Genomic DNA, 22,579 nt, shown 5'->3' on the forward strand with positions numbered 1-22,579 from the left:
GTGCAGGAGGAGGAAGCGCCGTTTCCGGTAATGAGCGACTGACTGACTGACTCCTGACACCGACAAACCCGCTGCTTTCGGCATCTATCGGGGTGAAATTGTCCGCTCTTCTCCGGGCAGGACCTCAGACGGGTTCCAGCCAAGCGTTCGGCTGGAGAGAGGCGTAAAGCTGAAGTGAAGGCGCGGGGTTTGAGCCACACTCCACCGGCATGGCCCGCGACTACGATCACCTCTTCAAGCTGCTGATCATCGGGGACAGCGGTAAGAGACGCCGGGGATGCGGGACGGGAAGCGGGCCAGGGCGAGGCTCAGTGGGGGTTTGAGTGTCTCATATTCAAGCTGTGAGGTCCGACCGGCTGTAAACGAGCGCGGGTCTGTTTTAATGGACAGATGAGCGTGTTTATGATGTCATTGTGCCGCTGTTTTAAGGGCTGATCACAGCAGACAGGCCCGAGATCCACAGTCTGATCTGCTCTTACTCTACCATCACTTATTCAGCACTAGAACAGAAGTGCATTGATTTAAGTGACCACTGAAAGCATTTGATGTGTCTGAATGTCAGTGCAGAAGATAAACACTTTACAATCAAAACATTTGGTTAAAAAATGATACAATAATAGATCTAGTTGAACATTAATATGGTGTTGTGGCACTTTCTGGAACATGTTGATTTCATATTCATGTTCATATTCAAGACTAATGAAGAAAACTGAAGAAATCCTGCAGGATTTCCAGGACCATTCAGACCTGATGATGATGATGATGAAGGGTGTCACTGATCTGAATACTTGAAGTGTTTGTAATTGCTGATTTACACACAGAAATACTTGAGTTGTTTGTGGTGTGATTTATTGTGTGTGACAGCTGAAGTAAATGAGATGTAGTGTTTGCACAGAAGTAAAGGCGAGTGTCCTTATTTCAGTGGATGGTGAAAAGAGCAGCGACACCTCACAGTGGTTCTTGTGGTTTGAGTCAGTGTGCACCTCCGCGTGTGAAGCAGTCGACACACACATAAGCTCAATCAAGTTTGGATGAGCTGTATATTATTGGTATTTTGATAATGGCATACATATATATTATAGCCTATATCAGAATTCAACAACAAAATGTATGCCATTATCAAAATACCAATAATATATAGCTCATCCAAACTTGATTGAGCTCATGTGTATATATATATCCTATATAAAGAAGTTCATATATATATATATATATATATATATATATATATTATGTATATTTATAATATATATGTATTTGTTCATGGATTCACTGGGAATTGAACCCATGACCTTGATGATGCTATACTCCTCTCTCTTTCATATTTGTGACTCTGGACCACAAAACCAGTCTCATGGGTCACTTTTTTGAAATTGAGATTCATACATCATATGAAAGCTGAATAAATAAGCTTTCCATTGATGTATGGTTTGTTAGAATAGGACAATATTTGGTCGAGATACAACTATTTGAACTTCTGGAATCTGAGGATGCAAAAAAATCAAAACATTTAGAAAATCTCCTTTAAAGTTGTACATTTATGTTCATGATTGTGCAGCATTCACTCACAGAAATAAATGTTTTATATATTTACGGTATGAAATTTACAAAATATCCTCATGGAACATGATCTTTACTGAATATCCTAATGATTTTTGGCATAAAAGAAAAATCAATAATTTTGACCCTTACAATGTATTGTTGGCTATTGCCACTAATATACCCGTGCGACTCGAGACTGGTTTTGTGATTCAAGGTCATATATATATATATACAAACACACGCTTTTTAATTAATGTTTTAGCTTAGTCAGATACAACTTACAGAATTTCTTTACTGTCATGTTTTAATCCTGACAATTGGTCAGTCACCACAGCTGTGATACACACATGAAGGATGGACGCTGGCACTGAGCGTACAGTAGATGGACACACAGGCCTCAGTGTTTCTGTCCTCTGAGGGCTTTTATTTGACCTCTGCTTCAGATCTGACCTCTAATAAAGGGACTGAGTGATATGCTGCAGATCTGTGGTCTGTGAAGAAAGAAAATCTGCTGTGTTCTCTGATGGACGGGCTCAGTTTGGACACTGGTGATCTGGCATGTAATATAAGATTTTCAGGTTTAAACTTTACAATTGCTATATTTAATTGCGGTTAGATTATGTGGTCTTTTTGAGACGGCTGAAATATTGCCTGCAGAATCAAAATGATTCATGTTGTTGATGTGCTTCATGTTAAACAAGTTAATCATGCACAAGTTCTACTCATTCTACAGGAATCTGTGTTGCCTTTCTAAAGCCCTTCCACTAAAGAAAGCATGTAAACTCTTTTATCCTGTGCGTTCGTGGCGTAGTTTGTCAGGAGAGGATGTTTGCTTGGTCTATCTTCCTTTCTGAGAGTCGGCGGTCGGTGTGTGTCTGTCGGCTGTAGTCTCTCGACGGCACGTCCACAGACCGTGGTTCATATTCCACATAGAAATCCCAAGAGCTCACTGACATGGCCTTCTCCATTACTGTTTCAAACCCATGAGAGCTGAAGAAAGTGACACACTCATTTTGCAGAATATAATCTGCAGTCAGTGTGGATGAGATATTATGCTGGTGGTATTTGAGATTATTTTGGTCCTAACATCATTTGAGAAAACCACATGTTTCTGAAATGTTTGGTTTTATCTATAAGGAGTAAATCTGAAAGCCGTGTGAGAAACCACATGGTGAGCAGACGTTAGCTTGTCTGGTTTAACAGAGCCAGTTTTGATCATATTCAGCTGAAATCTGCTGCATCATATGCTGTGTCTTTGTTTTCCTCACTCTTTGGTTTTGTTTGTTTGTCGTTCCAGGTGTTGGGAAGAGCAGTCTTCTGCTGCGTTTTGCAGACAACACTTTTTCAGGTAAGATCAAGATGCATGAACATATCCAGAATCATCTGTTTGATTTATCATGTTTGAGTACGGACTCATCATATTTTCTGAAGCCAGGAACGTGATAATGTTACAGCTGTTGTTTGTGTTTTTTTTATTTTTTTTTATTTAATGAACAGAAGGTAGTGGACAAATAAAAAATACTTCCAAGTTCTTGTTTGCAGATTTTACTTTTTATTAAATATATTCTGGAATTTAACAAATTCAAGTAAATCTTGTAAAAGAGAAATAATATCGTTTTATGAATCATACACTACCGTTCAGAATTGGGGGGGGTCAGTAAGACTTTTCAGCAAGAATGCATTAAATTGATCAAGTTGTTACAGTTAAGATATTTTATAATGTTACATAAAAAATATATTTCAGATAAATGCTTTTTGAAAAAACTTTCTATTCATCAAAGAATCCTGAAAAAAAAAAAATGTATCAGGGTTTCCACAAAAATATGATATGAGAATAATCAGAAATGTTTCTTGAGCATCAAATCATGTCAAGTCACCTTCATTTATATAGCGCTTTTAATAATGTAGATTGTTCCAAAGCAGCTTTACATTAATAATAGGAAATTAAAGTGAAGTGTTTTGGCTTTATAGTAGCTCTAGAATAAAGTTATTGTCCAGCTAAAGTTTGATTGATTCACTTCCGTCGTAACGATCATTAGTTATTAACTTAGCGGCCGCTAACACGACACCGTTCTAACAGAAAACTCTTCAGTTCTTTCTGCGCAAACTTCAGAAATCATCATATTAGAATGATTTGTAAAGGATCATGTGACACTGAAGACTGGAGTAATGATGCTGAAAATTCAGCTTTGATCACAGGATATAAATTACATTTTAAAATATATATTCACATAAAAAAGTTATTTGAAATTGTAATAATATTTCAGATTTTACTGTATTTTTTGATCAAATAAATGTGGCCTTAGTGAGCAGAAGAGACTTCTTTCAAAATTCTCTGTGACCCCAAACTGTAGAATGTGTGTGTACATGGCAAAGAAAATATTTATCACTGTAAAGATTAGTAGGGATTATTCAGTAGTCTCTTAAATTGTAATGTTTAAGCTGAAATTGTTGTCATTTTATCATGTCTCATGATGTGTAGGCCAACAGTGTGCCTAAAATTATTTTTTGTACAATATTTGTAGTATTATTCAATAATATTCACTAATTATGGAAATGAAGGGGTTGAAAAAGCCCAACCTAATCTATTAAGATTGTACATCCATTGTACATTGGTGTTATATTGTGTTGTAGGTAGTTACATCACCACTATAGGAGTCGACTTCAAGATCCGGACGGTGGAAATTAACGGAGAGAAGGTGAAACTGCAGATATGGGACACAGCCGGACAAGAGCGTTTCAGAACCATCACGTCTACGTGAGTCAAACGCATGAAGTGATCAAACTCCTGCTGCTTTCTGTTTCAGAGCAAACCATAATACAAAGAGGGTTCTTTAAACATTTTCAGATTTCGTACTCAGCCGTCTTGAGAAAACATTGTATCGCCAGAACTGAAACGTGCTTGAAGTTTGTGTTGGATATTGTCTGACAGGAAGATCTTAGTAATCAACCCAGTAGATATCAAACCAAACACTCGGTCAGAATAAATTATATCTGGTATTTCTCTTTAAAAATGTATTAAAATAGTGCTTTTCACTCTTAGCTTCAGTAGTAATAGGGCTGGGTATTGACACACATTTCACAATTTGATTCGATTTCGATTCAATATTATTTTGGAGATCAGGGACGATACATGTCAAATCTCCTCAAGGAAAACAAATCTCTTTACAATGCTGTGAACTATGGGAGTCAGTGGTAGCCTATAGGCTTCATTAGCCTACTATATCATTTTGAAGGTAAAAATGAACTGATTTGTATACAAACACTTAAATTACACTTTTATTTATTTAATAATAATAAAGTTATATGAAATATAAACATTTAAATGGTGGCTGTCATAAAAACTTGCCAGATTTATTCAAACATGCATTAAATATTGAAGAACATTAAAAATTATAATGAATATGTAATATGGTGCATATATTTAGCAAAATGCTCCTCTCTAGAGTACATTTTTCTAGCTGACTAACGAGTTTATGATCACTGGATATGGTTTTTCTGAGGTAAATTTCCACAGTTGAAACACTCATCATTCATGTTTATTTTGCGCTGTAACTGGTATTAAGGCGGAAGAGAAGATCATGTGCTTCTCTTGAGATGAGCTGAGCCAGAGCGATCTCACGCCACAGCGCCAAAACGGTATTTATGTTGGAAGAAAATGGACGTAATTTTAAATCTGAGACTTTTTTTCATATCAATAGTAACAAAGCACAAAGATTATTGCAATTTATAGGATGGGATGCGCACTACAATGTTCCATTCATTCATCAACTGAAAACAGGATGACTAATCGATTCTTGGGATTTAAAGGCAGGGTAGGCAAACTTTTTCCCAAATTTGTTTAAACTGTCTTTATATACCAATACATAATTAAAATGTAAGTACTCTGAAAAAGAGAGTATAAAAATCGAGTGTCTGTAGTCCTCTCAGGGCTGCAATAAACACAGCTACTTATGTCCATTCAGAACGAATGAAATGATTGGCTGGGCGACTGTCACTCTCCCTCGCTACCATGGCTACCACCCCTGCCGCTACAGGAGCTGTCCACATGCGCGCACCCGTTTGACTCGAGGAGGGGAAGAGGCACGGAAGCTAGGAAGAATCACAATCGTGGAAGCTCTTACATGCAAAACACCGTATATGTTATGAATCTTACACGAAATTCACCTTCATCACAGTGTAACTGATGGTAATGGGAAAACGTGTATCAATGCAACCTGTTTTTAGCTTTGCCTTATGTTACTAGCTCGTTACCGAATCAAACTCAATATATTTTAAACTTTACCAGTATCGATATGCTAGCTTGATAGTGAGTACTAACAGCCATGTTAGTTGTTTATATTCATAATGATAAAGTTAGGTATGTTATTACATGTGATTCTGACATGATGTCACTACATGCACTGCGCTCTTCTGCGCACGGCGCTGGCAAACGTGACCTCCAGCTGAGCGGTCGGCATCGCGCGTTCATGTGTTTTGGGGGCGTGGCTTTGGAAGGAGCCCAGAAGGGAGGGGGTGGGAGTGAATGGACATAAGTAGCTGTGTTTATTGCAGCCCTGAGAGGACTACAGACACTCGATTTTTATACTCTCTTTTTCAGAGTACTTACATTTTAATTATGTATTGGTATATAAAGACAGTTTAAACAAATTTGGGGAAAAGATTTTTAGAAAAAACATGCCTTTAAGAATCGATATCGGTTCGTAAAAATGAGAATAGATTAAAATCGAGAAATCAATATTTTTTTTTTACCCAGCCCTAAGTAATAACATATTTTATGTTAAGAAAGTGAGCAATGTTTCAAGACGACTGTGTTTTTCTGGGTGTTGTGTGTACGAGCGTGGCTCTTCACTAACAGAAGACCTCAGGGAATCTGTTTGAAGTTTCTCATTAGTTGTGTAACGGTTTATAGCTGCTGTTTGACTGGGAATCCACATCTACCATTGGCACTCTGGGACTGAAGCTTTCCATGGGTTTTATTGCACAGTTCCATGTGGCACGAGAAATCCAATCATTCGCAAACAACACACTGGTGAAAAACACACCATTATATAATCAACTTAATTTGTGTAGACGCTTTCATACAGAAAATGCTTAATAAAATAGATTGAAAGTTTCAATTTGGTTAAAGATTCCAGATTTTTAAGGCATTATTGGTAAAAGCAGCTTTAACTGAAAACATATGGCTTACATTAAAGTATTCAAAACTTTTAAGTACATTTTTGCCCTTCAAAATGCAAAGACGCATGGACTGGTGTTGATGTGCCGACATTGGATGGTCATTACGTAGCTAACGAGAGAATGTATGCCTCTTCATTAGTGTCTCGTTAGTGCATGTACATGTTCCTGCATGTTTATGTGCTTTGATCTGCTATGAAGGCAGAACTGTGACAGGCTCGGCCAATGACAGAAGGGCTTGGTCGCTACAGACCTCTCAAAGAGCTCTTTGTGTGTGCACTTGTCTTTGTGTCTGTGTTTGGAGACAGAAGATGGCCTGTGCTTTTAAGTCAGAGGGCTGTTCCTCTGTTCACTGTTGGTTCCTGCTGGTAACTGAAAACTAAACTCTTACTTAAAGGGATAGTTCACCCAAAAATGTAAATTAGCACGATTTACTCACCCTGAAGTAGGGATGGGACGATTATCGGTTTCACTATAAACCACGATAAAATGTACTGACGGTTAGTTTTATCGTTTAAAATTGAATTATCATTAAAACCGTGTTTGATTATCGCGATTTTAATAACTCACTGTAAATCCTGTCCAGCCAGCAACAGTCTGACTCAGCCACAGCGCGCAATGTTTTTTTATTTATTTATTCGAGAAGGAATGGCGGAAGGCAGTGACCGTGCTCGGGAGATTTTTCTGCCTTTTAAGAGGACCAAATCTGAGGTGTGGTCATATTTTGGCTTTTACAAAAGTCCTGAGTGAAACTTAATCGAGGATGGTCACTACAATAGGGGGGGGGGGGACACTTCAAATCTGCTGAGTCGTCTTGTGTGACCATCGCCCACTGTTTAAAGCGAATGCGAGGCAAGTTAACTTTGACCTCAAAACCAAAACAACGTCTGGGAAATAATTGGCCACAAAATGTTGTTTTGAATTGAAATATTTTATCTCACTCACTTGAAATAAACGTGAAGCTTCAGCGAAGAAAAGTTAAATGATAATTTTGGTCACTATAATCGTGATATGAAATTTTCATACCGTCCCATCCCTACCCTGAAGCCATCCTAGGTGGATATGACATTCTTCTTTCAGACGAATACAGTCGGAGTTAAATAAAAAAAAATGTCCTGGCTCTTCCAAGCTCAATTCGTATATTCTTTTGGAAGTGCATCCATCCATTATAAAAGTGTTCCACACGGCTCTGGCGGATTAATAAAGGCTTTGCGTGAAGTGAAGCGACGTGTTCGTGTAAGAAAAATATCCATATTTAAAACTTTATCGACTAAAATAACTAGCTTCCAGCAGACGTCCTACGCATCGATTTACGGCGAAAGAGTAACCCTTGAACTTGACGCACAACGTAATGACGAACATGGTTGCCAAGCCCTGTTTGTTTGATCCGCGAGAGGCGTCAAAGCTTACGCTACTCCTACATCTACGTCATACATCGTCCAGTGTTGCTCTTTTGGCGTAAGTCGACTTGCGTACGTCCGTTTGCCGGAATCTTGTTATTTTAGTCCATAAAGTTTTAAATATGTATATTTTTCTTACACGAACGCATCGCTTCACTTCAGAAGGCCTTTATTAACCCCCGAAGAGCCGTGTCGAGCACTTTTATAATGGATGGATGCACTTTGATGGACTCCCAAAAAAATATACCCATTCAGGGCTCCAGACTGCGACCAAATGGTCGCATTTTGCGACCAAAATTTGAGAGTGTGCGACTGAATTTTTCATCCAGTCGCACATGTGCGACCAGTAAATTTGTTTTGTTTTTACACGTTAAACGGAAGGGGCGCGTCAATGAATCCGGAATGTGTGGCAGGCCAATGAGTGTGAGAAGAATTGGGAATGGCCACTGTAACTGGCTAATGTGTGGAGGGGGAGGGTCCTAGAGATAATCGAGCGCGCGTAAACGTCCGTGGGAAGGAGACGGAGACAAATATCAATGTCACAGACACAGCCGGATGATGATTCAGAATCAGAGGTTTGTGAGGTGATAAAGGCCCGAACCCACCATTTTCGGGAAGACTGGCTGCGAGAATGCAGCTGGTTGAGGTACTGTAAGGAGACGAACTTAATGAACTGCGAATGTTGCAGTCGCTATCCCAGAACTGCGGGGAAAACGAAGTTTGCAGGCACTTCGCAGTTTAAACACAATATGCTAGTTAGACACATTCTCAGCCTCAAGCATAGAGTATTCCGTGACATGTTAATAAATCAAAACAAAATGAAAGCGGAAAAAAACTGCGCTACTCATTTCTGCGTCACGGACCGTTTAATAGTTCGAACCAATAATAGACAGCGCAGAGCTTCTCTCGCCAGTCGCGGGCGGATCTCGATCACGCAACACCGTTACATCGTGGACATCCAGTGAAGAAATCCATTGAGTTCGCGACAGAATTAATAACATCGTTGCGAGATCCAGTGAGAAACATTCAGATTCAACGCAGAATTCTCTGTTATAAACCATATCAGATCAAACAGCGCTAACGTGGAAACCAGGATAAACATGTGCCATGAACGAACAAGTTATAGAAGGCTTTAGGTCCACAGATCAGCAACATTCACCATGGATTTAATGTAGTAACACTAACTGTAACGGTATACTGTGGTTATAACAGTAGCCTACACATATCTTTTTCCAGCACTTCAAAACTATAATATCATATTTAAATGTTATTTTTAATGTGTTGACCAAAACATTTTTTGTTCAACCTTTAAAGATTGTCTCTATTTATAAAACTAAAAGTTTCAAGAAGTAGGAAAACTCACACTTATTTAAAAAAATTAATAAAATTAAATTACCATTGTAAACATAGCTGCTGAGGGCGCTTATTGGCTATTTTCAATCCCTAATATCTATTTTGTCACTCATTTTGCTATTGAATTAATATTAAGACATTATGAATGATAATAGTTCAAGTTAAAGGAGAACTTGGTAACTTTTTTAACTTAATAAAACTGTCTAGAAATCATTTGGATGGTTAAACAACCTGTTCTGGTGATATTGGTGACTTTCCCCGCTCCCCCCAGCGTTCCCAGGCGGAAAACCAACCTTGCAACTTGCGCACTCCCGTCCCGGCAAAGTGAAATTGGAAGTCTCGTGAGAAGCGAGAACTAGAACGAGAACGAGCGCGAAACACAAATTGCTTTACGGCAATTCGACATAAACACACACGCATGTATGATGTATTACCAGATTACTCACCTCGGTAGACATAGTTCCACACGATACAGTTGGCTTGCTCCGATCAAAACAAACGCACATGAGCAGCGGTAGAGAGGGGGAGGAGGCCGCCGCAAGTGAGTTTTTTACGACTGTGTTGTGAAATATACGCCCCCCCACAGCTGTAGGGGGAGCTCGTGGGGAAAACATGCGACAACAAAAGGGAAAATCAGCGAAGAAGTGACTAGAGTTCGCTAGAGTTACAGAGTTCTCCTTTAATTTTATCTACACCTCAAATTAAGCTCAGTGCTTTGTCATCCCACAGTGCTACCATATACTTTCTGTAGAACTTAGTGCCGCTGCCCTCAAATGTTAGTCTGGAGCCCTCTGAACTTAAAATAAAACTGCACATTGTAATTTCTGTACGTTAAGTCTATTTATTATCAAAGCATTTGTCAGTAATACAGTTATTTTTGGGGGAAATGTGAATAATTGCACTGCAAGGTGATTTAAGATGTGCCCCTAAATTTTCTGCTTGCGCTCCTAAAATTTTAAGTCAGGGGCTACAGCGCTCCTAATAAAAAAAGTTAGTCTGGAGCCCTGCCATTGACTCTCATTATAAAGCTTGGAAGTTTTTTTTAGATAACTTTATTTAATATAAAGAAGAATGTCGGGTACTCTTGGATGGCTTCAGGGTGAATAAATCTGGGTGAACTATCCCTTTAAACTAAACAAGTCTTGAATACTCTTTGTAGGAGCTAAAATAAGGTTTATTTTTGTTTGTTAAATAATTAACTATTGCACCCAATGTTATGTGAGTTGGCACCACCTAGGGGTTAAAGCAGGAGATGGAATAAAGGACCTGTGACTTCACCTGAGGGCGTGGCCAGAACTGGAAGTAACAGTCTTTGACCTCACGGCCTGACTCCATAGGAAACAGATTGATTCAATCCACCTTATATCTTTTCAATCCTTTATTTATATGAGAGTTTGATTTTTTGATTTTGTATAAACATACTTTTTTGTAATAAATATTATTTCAGTTTGGAAAGCTATCCTGTGGACAATGGAATAATTTTTGGAAAGTGAGCGTCAAGCCTTTTTTTTGTTCAGCCACCAAAGTGAACTATTTATCTGCTACAAAAGTCAAAGACTTCTTCCTACAAGCTGAAGATATCTCAAAAATGTGCTTGTAACTGAAGAAGTGAAGTGCATGGATATCAATGAACACATGGACTGACTGTTTGTTTGGACCGCATGGTATGTACGGCTTTATGCATTTCTTGAATCAAGTCCTTGAAATGATAGAAGAGGAAACAGAACAGAAATTCAGATGTAATGGAAATCTGCTTATGGAGTGATAAGATTGTAAAACCGTGCAAATTGTTGGAAGTCTACTATAGGAAAAGTGGATTATTGGATGATTGTATAACAGTCTGCGGAGCCAGACAACATAGTAAGTCCATGCATATTGATTCCATGTGCTGAATTAGTAAACAAGTGGCAAGTATGGAAGACACTGTTAATGAGTTTGATGAAGAGAAAGTCAAGGGTGACTTATCAAGCACTGTTATGGATGTAGAGATTAGTGGTCATGCGCCTAAGCTACGAAATGCTAGAAAAGGAAAGCTTGCCCACTTAACGAAAAGAAAAAATATAATGCTTGAACTTATGGAAGATGCTTCGTGTGTGCAAGAAGTGAAAGAAAATTTGAATAAATTTGTGTGTCTATTGGATGATTTTAAATCTCTACATGAAACCTATCAGGAGTTGTTGTCAGAAGAGGAAGCAAGGCGAGACGAAGTAGAATGGTTTAAACCTAAAATGGCAGACATTAACACTTTTCTCTCTTCTGTTTCTGAATGGCTGTCTGGAGTATCTAAGGCTGTGGAACCTCAGGAGATTGAAGTTGCCCCTAAAGACAGCATATCTCAAATTTCCAGTCGTGAATCCAGATCAAGAGCGTTTTCAATTGCATCTGCAAGTCTACAGGTGGAAGCAGAAAGAGCTGCAGTTTTAGCAAAGGTGGCTGCACTCAGAGAAAAACATGACTTGGAGGATAGAGAAGAAGCACTTAACAAAAAGAGGCAAGCATTAAAGAAAAAATGTGAAGTTCTGGAGCTGAAAGCACAGCTAGATGCCTCATCAGCCAAACTTGCAGTTTTGAAGTCCGCTGGTAAATATCACGGAGCCTCAGCAGCAACAGACTTAACATCTAATCCTCACGACGTGAACGTGCCAAGGGAATCCTATCATGCTGAGATGTCATCAATGAGTTATGCTTCAGAGTGTGAATTCCTTTCTTTGGATAAGGTCGCTAAAGCACTTTCTGTTGTGCAAACCCCAAGTGTTCGTCCCAAGGATATTCAACCCAGTCCTATCCCACAGCGTTCAAATGGCCACAGTGCAGTCAGGAAGAAAGCCAAGGAGGTTCAACCACCTGGTCCAGGTAATCTCCATGCACAGTCAAACCTAGCCACAGCCAGTGCATCTGACCAGTCTTCAGATCAGTCTTCAGATCAGTCTTCAGAGTCTGGCGCGGGTTCTGGTGTAGATCTGAGCAGTTTGGTAAACATCCTTCAACGCCAAAATGACATAACATCCCTCCTAGTGAAGCAGCATCAGCTTTCAAGTCTTCCTCAGAGAGATATCCCAATCTTCGATGGTGATATTCTGAAGTACAGACCATTCATAAGAGCTTTTGAATATGGCATTGAGCTAAAAACAGATAGCAGTGCTGACCGACTGTACTTTCTTGATCAATATACCAGTGGCTTTCCCAGAGATCTGGTAAGGAGTTGTCTTCATATGACCCCAGATAAAGGTTATGAAAGAGCAAGAGATTTGCTACAGAAACACTTCGGAGATGAATTCAGCATGTGTTCTGCTTATATGAAGAAAGCATTAGAATGGCCTACGATTAGACCTGAGGATTCCAAATCTCTGCAAGCTTTCGCAATATTCTTGAGGAGCTGTTGTAATGCAATGGAGGACATGAGTTACTCACATGAAATTAACTTGTCATCCAACATGAAAGTCTTGGTCTTGAAACTTCCTTACAAGCTGAGGGAAAGATGGCGATCAGAAGTGTGGGAATTTCAAGAAAACCAGAACAGTAGGCCTCAATTTAAAGATCTTGTCCTATTTGTTGAAAAGCAAGTGAGAGTGGCTTCAGACCCAGTATTCGGGGATATTCAAGATAAACCCCTAATCAAAACTAAAGACAAGTTCCCCACTAAAGTCAAGCTGAAGTCTGGTGGAAGTACCTTTGCTACTAGTGTTTCTGCTCCTGATTTCCATTCTACTCAGCAATCCTCTAATGACAACTATTTGCAAGTCTTATGTCATTTGTGTAGCAGCAGCAATCACACGTTGGAGCAGTGCAAGCTATTCAAGAAAAAGAAGCACAGGGAAAAGATAGAATTCATCAAAGGAAAAGGAATCTGTTTTGGGTGCCTACATCAAGGTCACATCAGCAAATACTGTAGGAAGAGGCTCACCTGTACATCATGTTCTAAACAGCACCCAAGCGTCCTTCACATTGAGCAAACAGAGCAAAAGGTAAAGCATGAAAAGAAAATTGACACAAAAGAAACCGTGAACTCCTCTGCTGTTACGCAGCCAGCCGGTGGGCATATTGGGGCCGGTATACAGGATAATGTCCTTTCAGTGGTTCCAGTAAGAGTCAAAGCTGCTAAAGGTGACAAAATCATTCCAGTCTATGCTTTCATTGACCCTGGAAGTTCCGCTACCTTTTGTACCGAACGTCTGATGTCTCAGTTGAACGTCAAAGGTAAAAGAACTAATATCCTGTTGAAGACAATGAGTCATGAGAAGTCCATGCCAACTTATATAATCACAGGATTAGAGATCTCTGGATTGGATAAAACCAATTTCATACAATTGCCTGACGTATTCACACAAAAGGAAATGCCAGTCACCATGGAAAACATACCCACCAAAAAAGATCTTGCTAGATGGCCATACCTGCAAAAGGTTGATATCCCTGAGATTAATGGCAACATTGAGCTACTTATAGGAACCAATGCCTCAAAGGTCATAGAGCCATGGGAGATTGTAAACAGTCAAGGTGGGGGCCCTTATGCAGTCAAGACTTTAGTTGGTTGGGTAGTCAATGGACCCTTAAGAGGAGGGAAATCCAGCATAAGTTGTGACTCTCCATCTGCTGACATAAACAGAATATCTGTAGCAAATTTGGAAAAGCTTCTGATTAGTCAGTACAATCATGACTTCAATGAAAAGGCCTCAGATGAAAAACGTGAAATGTCATTTGATGACAAAAGTTTTCTTAAAATTGCAAATGAGTCAATCTCACTATTGGATGGACACTACACACTCAACTTACCGTTTAGGAAAAATTATGTGATAATGCCCAACAACCGTCACATGGCCATGCAACGTCTTCTGAGTCTGAAAAGGAAATTTAAGAGAAGTGATTCATTCCATAAAGAGTACACATCCTTTCTCAGTGACATGATAGATAAAGGATATGCTGAGGTGGTCCCACAGGAAGAGGTGGATCAAGTGGAGGGAAGAACCTGGTATATTCCACATCACGCAGTCTACCACCCTAAAAAGAATACACTTAGAGTTGTGTTTGACTGTGGTGCAACATATCAAGGTGTGTCCCTGAACACGGAACTGTTGCAAGGGCCTGATCTTACCAATTCAATGGTTGGAGTCCTGCTTAGGTTTTGTCAAGAACCCATTGCAATGATGGCGGACATAAAGTCTATGTTCCACCAGGTGAGAGTCTCAAAATCAGATGTGAACTGTTTACGCTTCCTGTGGTGGCCAGAAGGGGACATTGAGCAAAGTCCTATAGATCATCGCATGTTGGTGCACCTTTTTGGAGCGGTCTCTTCTCCAAGCTGTGCTAGCTTTGCCTTGCGGAGAACAGCAGAAGACAACAACTGTTTTAGACCTCTAGTAACCAACGCAGTAATGCATAATTTTTATGTTGATGATTGCCTAGTGTCTCTGCCCACGGCACAGGAAGCAGTGCAACTGAGATCAGACTTGGTGGATTTGTGCAGCTTGGGAGGTTTTCAACTCACCAAATGGGTGAGTAATAGTAGAACCGTCTTGTCTTCCATTGAGGAGGAGCAAAGAGGGAAGAACATTAGGTCCTTAGATTTAGATAAGGACAAACTACCAGTTGACCATGCCTTGGGACTTCAATGGAACGTGGAAGATGACACCTTTAGATTTACCATCACACTCAATGAAAAACCCCATACCCGTAGAGGTATTCTCTCCATGGTGAGCTCTGTCTTTGATCCTCTTGGACTTTTGGCACCCCTCACTCTTCCAGCCAAACAATTTTTACAGCAATTGTGCAAAGAAGGCTATGGATGGGATAAGCCGATATCCACGTCTCAGTTAAGACAATGGCTATGTTGGATTCATGACCTCCCCAAGTTGGCGGCCTTCAGTGTGCCACGCTGTAAGAAACCCAATGGATTTGGTAAGCCACAGTCCTTTCAGTTGCATCATTTTGCTGATGCCAGCGAACTAGGATATGGAACTGTAAGCTACATCAGAATGACCAATGAGCAAGGTAACATCCATGTATCTTTCATGATTGGAAAGGCAAGAGTTTCCCCTTTAAAGCAGTTGACGATACCACGACTTGAGTTGGCAGCTGCTGTGTTGTCTGTCAAAGTAGACAAGATGCTCCGGTCAGAACTGCAGCTGCCATTGAAAAATTCACTGTTCTGGACAGATAGTGAGGCAGTGTTGAAATACATAGCCAATGACAGTGCAAGATTTCACACTTATGTTGCCAACAGAGTATCATTCGTTAGAGAAAATACCTGCACCCAACAATGGAGGTATGTGTCCAGTAAGGACAATCCGGCAGATGATGCATCCAGGGGGCTGAGAGTACCAATGTTTCTGGAAAGTAAAAGATGGATATGTGGCCCTGAATTCCTCTGGCAACCAGACCACAGTTGGCCAACTGAAGGGTATAAACAAGTGTCCCTTAGACAAGATGACCCAGAGGTCAAAGGTTTTACCATTGTGTGTAACACGGTCACTAAAAATGAACAGAATCCTACCCAAAAGCTTCTTTCTTACTTCTCAGATTGGACCAGATTGCTTAAAGCTGTTGCTTGGTACCAAAAGCTTGGAGACAGCCTGTTAGCACTCGCTGCTAAAAGGAAGGAACTTTCCACCAATGTCTGCACTCGTTCTAGACATCAAAAACTGGATTCCCAGCTGCATATCTTCAGATCAACACTTAGTGGTCAGTTCTTGTCTATGAAAGACCTTGGGAGAGCAGAAAAAGAAATTATATCCTACACTCAAAGACAAGCTTTCCCAAATGATTTTGAAAAGCTAAAAATGACTCCACACAATGTTCAAAAAAAGAGTACCCTCTACAAACTAGATCCAGTGATAAAAGATGGATTATTGAGAGTAGGAGGACGACTGTCAAGAGCGACAATGTCAGAAAGCATGAAGCATCCCATCATTCTTCCGAAGCACTCCCACACCTCCAATTTGTTACTACGCCACATTCACGAAAGGTATGGGCACTGTGGAAGAAATTATATTCTTGCCCAGTTGCGTAAGAAGTATTGGATCATCAATGGCAACACAGCAGCAAGAAAAATTATTTCTAAGTGTGTGACATGCAGACGCTTGAAAGGCAAAACTGAAGAACAAAAGATGGCTAATTTGCCAAAAGAAAGAACTCTACCAGATCTCCCACCGTTCACAAATGTAGGAATGGACTATTTTGGCCCAATAGAAACAAAAAGAGGAAGAAATTTTGTCAAAAGATATGGCGTACTCTTTACATGTATGTCGTGCAGAGCCATTCATCTTGAAATGGCTAGCTCCCTGGACACTGACTCCTGTATCCATGCTTTAAGAAGATTCATATGTAGGAGGGGCCAGGTAAAACATATCTGGTCTGACAATGGTACCAATCTCGTAGGTGCATGCAGAGAGCTCAAAAAGGCCATTACCAATCTGAACAGCAGTAAGATTCAAAGTGCCATGCTCCAAAGGGGTATTGACTGGAGTTTCAACCCACCAGGGGCGTCTCACCACGGTGGCGTGTGGGAGAGACTAATCAGGTCTGCAAGATGGGTCTTAAATTCCCTTTTACACCAACAAGTTGTAGACGATGAAGGTCTCCAGACATTGTTTTGTGAAGTTGAGGCAATTCTTAACAACCGCCCAATCACCACTGCATCCTCTGACCCTTTCGACCTGGAGGCTCTTACACCTAACCACATTCTCTTGCATAACTCACAGCCTGTTCTACCTCCAGGTGAGTTTTCCAAATCTGACTCATACACCAGGCGCCGGTGGAAACAAATGCAATACTTGGCAGATTTGTTCTGGAGGAGATGGACACAGGAGTATTTAACACTAATGCAAGAGAGACAGAAGTGGTGTAAAGCAAGAACTAATCTCAAAGTTGGAGATATTGTGGTGGTGGTTGACCCTACCTCTCCACGATCCTCATGGCCGCTTGCAAGAATACTAGAAACAAAACCTGACTCAAAAGGGATGGTCCGGTCAGTCAAACTGCAGACAAAGACCAGCATTATAGAGCGGCCCATCACAAAGCTGTGCTTGCTGTTGGAAGAAGATGATCAATAGAGATCAGATGAATGGAAAGTATATATTCTTTTCTTTTTGTAATTAGATTACTTAGATTATTAATCGCTCCTTGTATAAATGTATGTAAATGTTCAATGTTAAATTTGAAACATTTAGGGGCCGGATATGTAGGAGCTAAAATAAGGTTTATTTTTGTTTGTTAAATAATTAACTATTGCACCCAATGTTATGTGAGTTGGCACCACCTAGGGGTTAAAGCAGGAGATGGAATAAAGGACCTGTGACTTCACCTGAGGGCGTGGCCAGAACTGGAAGTAACAGTCTTTGACCTCACGGCCTGACTCCATAGGAAACAGATTGATTCAATCCACCTTATATCTTTTCAATCCTTTATTTATATGAGAGTTTGATTTTTTGATTTTGTATAAACATACTTTTTTGTAATAAATATTATTTCAGTTTGGAAAGCTATCCTGTGGACAATGGAATAATTTTTGGAAAGTGAGCGTCAAGCCTTTTTTTTGTTCAGCCACCAAAGTGAACTATTTATCTGCTACACTCTTGATTTTCCATTTTCAGGTATTACAGAGGAACCCATGGGGTCATAGTAGTGTATGACGTCACCAGTGCCGAGTCCTTTGTCAACGTCAAACGATGGCTGCATGAAATAAACCAGAACTGTGATGACGTCTGTCGAATATTAGGTCAGTTCACCATTGCAGGCTCTACACAATACAATTAATTTATTTGTTTTCAAGTCCACTTCTATATTTTTATTTTGTATTATTTTGATTGGTTAACATCTTTGCAAATGAAATGTGGTGTAATTCATTCTGTGTGCGGTTATAATTTAAGGAGCTCAGGGTTGTGCTGTTATTATTACCATGATGAATCTTCTGAAAAAGTCATTTTTTTGCATTTTAGTTTCAGTAAATGGTCAGGGTGGACAGGGGGAGGGGGTGCAGTTAGCGAAACTCTTATTTATTAAAAAAACATCCAATTTTCCATGATATGAAACCTTTAGTACATGAATTAGTAGAACTGCCAAAGGTCACTTCTGTATTAACGTTTCTCTCCACTCCTGTCATGTTCTCCCTTCAGTGGGCAATAAAAACGACGATCCAAACTCTAAGGTTGTGGAGACGAATGACGCACAGAAGTTCGCAGAGCAGATGGGCATCAGTCTGTTTGAGACGAGTGCAAAAGAGAATGTCAACGTGGAGGAGGTGAGTTCCTCAGGGGTCTGTCTTAGGACCATTCAGAATGTGCTGTAAAAACACTTAAAACACTCCTGGACTCACAAATGTGCAGCTTCAGCTACAAAATGTAGTTTTCCTCTGTTCTGGAATATTTTATTTCATATTTCACAGAATGACTACTTGAATAATCGAGTACTTGTGCACATTCCTAGTTTAAAGTTGTCGAGTAAAACTTGGCACATTGAAATTTAACTAAACATTGAAATAATCACACTAAAAAAAAAATATATATATATATGTATTTGGGGTGGAACAGTACACAGAAGTCACGGTTCGGTTCATACCTCGGTTCAGACATCACGGTTCGGTACGAGTTCGGTACAATGGAGGGAAAAGCAAAACAGAAATGCAGAAGGCTTGTGCATGTCTCAGGCTGGACCACCAAAGGAAAATAAATCACTTAAGCCTTGTATTTTTTAAATAAGTTTTCTTAATGAAGTAAAGGCATAGAACCAGTTTATTTGTAGTGCACTGACAATAGTTTTATATAATTAGTTTATTAATTAAATTAATAAAAAGACAAAAAGACCTTGAGATATGTAATTGTACCTGAATGAATTGAAAATTAATTTGCTACATTTCAGATTAATATATTTGTTTTCCTTAAAATTGTAATTAACAGTAACTTAAACACTTTGCAGTTTGAATGATGTCCTGTATAAACAAAATGACGGAGTATGTTTTTATGTTTCCACTGTTCAATCGCGCCCGCGCCTAACACACACACAAATATAAGTAAACACTTTGTGACTTTTCGATCGCGCCCGCGTCTCACTCACTCACTCACTCACAACATATTCCAGCATTGCAATCTTTACATCGCAGCCTGCTTCAGAGCTAAGGCGGAGCTACAGATTAGATGTCCCTAAAGTACCCGTGTATCTAACAGTAGTTCCGCATTACATTACATTAATTTGCACGCAAGTTTTATTTATTTTTATACCGTGTATTCTCCGTGTAAATGTATGCACCGAACCGTGATGCCCGTACTGTTTCGGTTCAATACGAATACATGTACCGTTCAACCCCTTATATGTATATATTGTATAAGTATGCGTGTGTGTCATCTATTCATCTATGTCATCTACAGCGGCTCATCCATTCAGATTTTATAGCTGGATGTGTTGAATAAAGTGTGTTAGTTTTTATTAGAACCAGTGCTGGATGGTACAGTAACGTGTACGTGTGTGTGTGTTTCTGGTCTTTGTGTAGATGTTTAACTGCATCACAGAGCTGGTGCTCCGGGCAAAGAAAGAGTCTGTGGCCAAACAGCAGCAACAGCAGCAGAATGATGTGATTAAACTCGGCAAGAATAGCAAACGAAAGAAGAAATGCTGCTAGTGCACGAACAGACGTTCCTCTGCACGGCGGTCGGCACAATGCAAGACGGACTGTGATCGTCTCAATCACGATTTCACAAAAACACCAGGGCGGACAGAAAGCAGTCCTTTCTGGACCGAGACAAACCACAGAGACTTTTTAAAAGAAAATGTACAGATTTTATCGGAGTCGAGGAGTTTCATGTGGAATTCGTGATATTTAATAAAAGATCCTCCTCCTTTATTGAAGGACCAGCAAGCTGACATGATCGCCAAACCGTGCAGGTTTCTGTATGCTTTCAGAATTACTCTCTATTATCCACCATCTCAGGAGTGATTTTTATTTTCTTCTTCTTCATCATCATCTCTTTCTCTCATTTTTGTGGAATGCCAGTGTTTTGTTTTTTCTGCAAGAACAATTAGGCCTTTTTTTCCCTTTTTCTTTTAATGAAATCATGCAATTACAGACATTCACTCATCATGGACTCCGTGCAAGACAGATGCCAAACATTTTTCAGTTTTAGCTCATTTTTAGACCATATTAATCAGTGATGCGTGAAATAACAGTCTTTTGATTCTCTCATTTGATCTTTTTTCCCTTCCTTTCATTGGGTTTATCTCACAAAAAGAGCATGTCCATGTTTAAATTGTGAAATTAATTCTATTTTGCATAAAGAAAATGAAGTCTTGTTTGAGACCAATACACTTAAGCGCATTTCCCCTCAAATTCTCATTTTACAATGCAAGAAAAGTCGTATTTATACATTATGATAGTATTTGTTGTACTGCCTTTTAATACTCATTTAAAATAGTCATTTTTTTACTGTTGTGCATTGAAACATCTGGATGCGTTACAGTAATGAACATTAGGGAAGAGAATTGAGTCAATCATTATCATGAGAAAAAAACGTAAATTCTTGGCCTTATAATAGGCTTCATGCAAAATATAGTTTATTTTTCTCCTTTAGATTTAGGGCTGAACATGTTTTCATGCGATTAGTTATCTGGATGAAGTCTTCAGGCCTCTTTGACATTCACAGACGTCTTTTGCCGCCTCAGGCTTGTGTTTTTCTGCTTTTGTGCTTCCCTGTGAGGATGAGGGCGGAAGATACTGCCATAATCTCAGATGGTATCATGACAGAATCGCCCTCTCGTTCAGTGTTGCCATAGACTTGTTGTGTTCGTACGGACGCTGGAGTCGCATCTTTGGGTTTGTGGATGCACCCGATTGAAGAAGCTGATGATAAGAACTAGAGTTCGTCTCCTGCATCTCATCGATGAGTGATGTTAATGTCATACGAGGTTGTAACACATTGCTACGAGTCCTGTATGGAGCACAAGATCCTCAACTCATCTGGACCCAGAAGACACTGATCCAAGCAAAGTAAAAAAAAACAACTAAATTACCATGTTTATGCACAGTTGCAAAGGGTATATTGCTAATATCAAATGTAATATGTTTTTATATGTGGACAGGAGATGCTATGTTAAAGTGTTTAAGCCAAAGGGGTGAATCTGTTTGTGTTCATCCCTAAAAAGACAAATTTCTTGATTTTTTTTTTTTCTTTCTTGACTTTTAAGAATAGAGTCTTAATGGCAGATTTACCTTTGACAGATACCCAACCTATGAGATCTTCCTTTGGCGGTCTCTATAGGGGGTGAATCTCACGAAAACGTGACCGTGTCACAATTCAGCCCTAAAGAAAATATTTTTCATGAAAAAAAAAAAAGCCTATTTTTATGCAAATTATTATTTTCTTTGCATTTAAATTGTGAATGTAAAAACAAAACAAATGCAGAGAGTTTAAAATGCTGATTATTAACGCAATGAATTTAGATCTGCATTAATCTCATGACAACAAATGGAATCATAATATATAAATGCTTCACAATTGAAATATGCAAAACAAAGAAAAAAGAGAGCGCTTCATTGGTTCATTTTTAATATCTAAAATTTGATTTCTTCTTTTGAGTTTGATGCTCTTGAGCGTTTTTGTGAGATTCACCAATAGGAATACTTTCATTAGTATTAATAACCAGTAAGCCAAAACACACCAGAAGCCCTAGCTGTGCTGTGAGCCAAATTCAACCCAAGTCATGTGACTTCTGTTCATCATATATGTGCGTATACGTGCGCGTATGACATATTAGCACATGTCCATGCAAACTGTGCTGGTTGAAACACTTTTTTTCAGCTGTGGTTATATTATACACTGGAGAAAAGAAATGTATTATGGACCTCCCCTTTATGAATTAAATCATTAATAAATATTTTAAAGAATTAATATTTGACACAAGCATTTTTTGTCCTTGTCTTTATTAAGCATCTTCAGGGAACATGTTTGCACATCTGTTTACAAGTTCTTCTGTCTTGATGTTTATTGCAGGACTGCAATGATTCCTCCGTTTTATTACCGAAATAAGTGATGATTGAGAAACTTTTGCATTTGCATTTTTATTGTGATACATCACAGTGCGTTCCACGTGAAGACATTGGAAGCTTTTTAAACATGGACATGTTT

General features: G+C 39.3%; 1 protein-coding gene across 1 annotated transcript; it reads left to right on the forward strand.

The window, feature by feature from the left end:
- rab35b (RAB35, member RAS oncogene family b) lies at positions 1-22,354 on the forward strand. Its single transcript, XM_082187912.1, has 6 exons — positions 1-261; positions 2,840-2,890; positions 4,177-4,300; positions 18,059-18,183; positions 18,581-18,705; positions 19,951-22,354. Exons 1-6 carry the CDS (start codon positions 210-212, stop codon positions 20,077-20,079), a joined length of 606 nt encoding a protein of 201 aa, XP_082044038.1. The 5' UTR covers positions 1-209; the 3' UTR covers positions 20,080-22,354.
- Positions 22,355-22,579: the final 225 nt, after the last annotated feature.

This window comes from Leuciscus leuciscus (genome assembly GCF_965113295.1).
Source record: "Leuciscus leuciscus genome assembly, chromosome: 13".
In the NCBI taxonomy this organism is placed as follows: domain Eukaryota; kingdom Metazoa; phylum Chordata; class Actinopteri; order Cypriniformes; family Leuciscidae; genus Leuciscus; species Leuciscus leuciscus.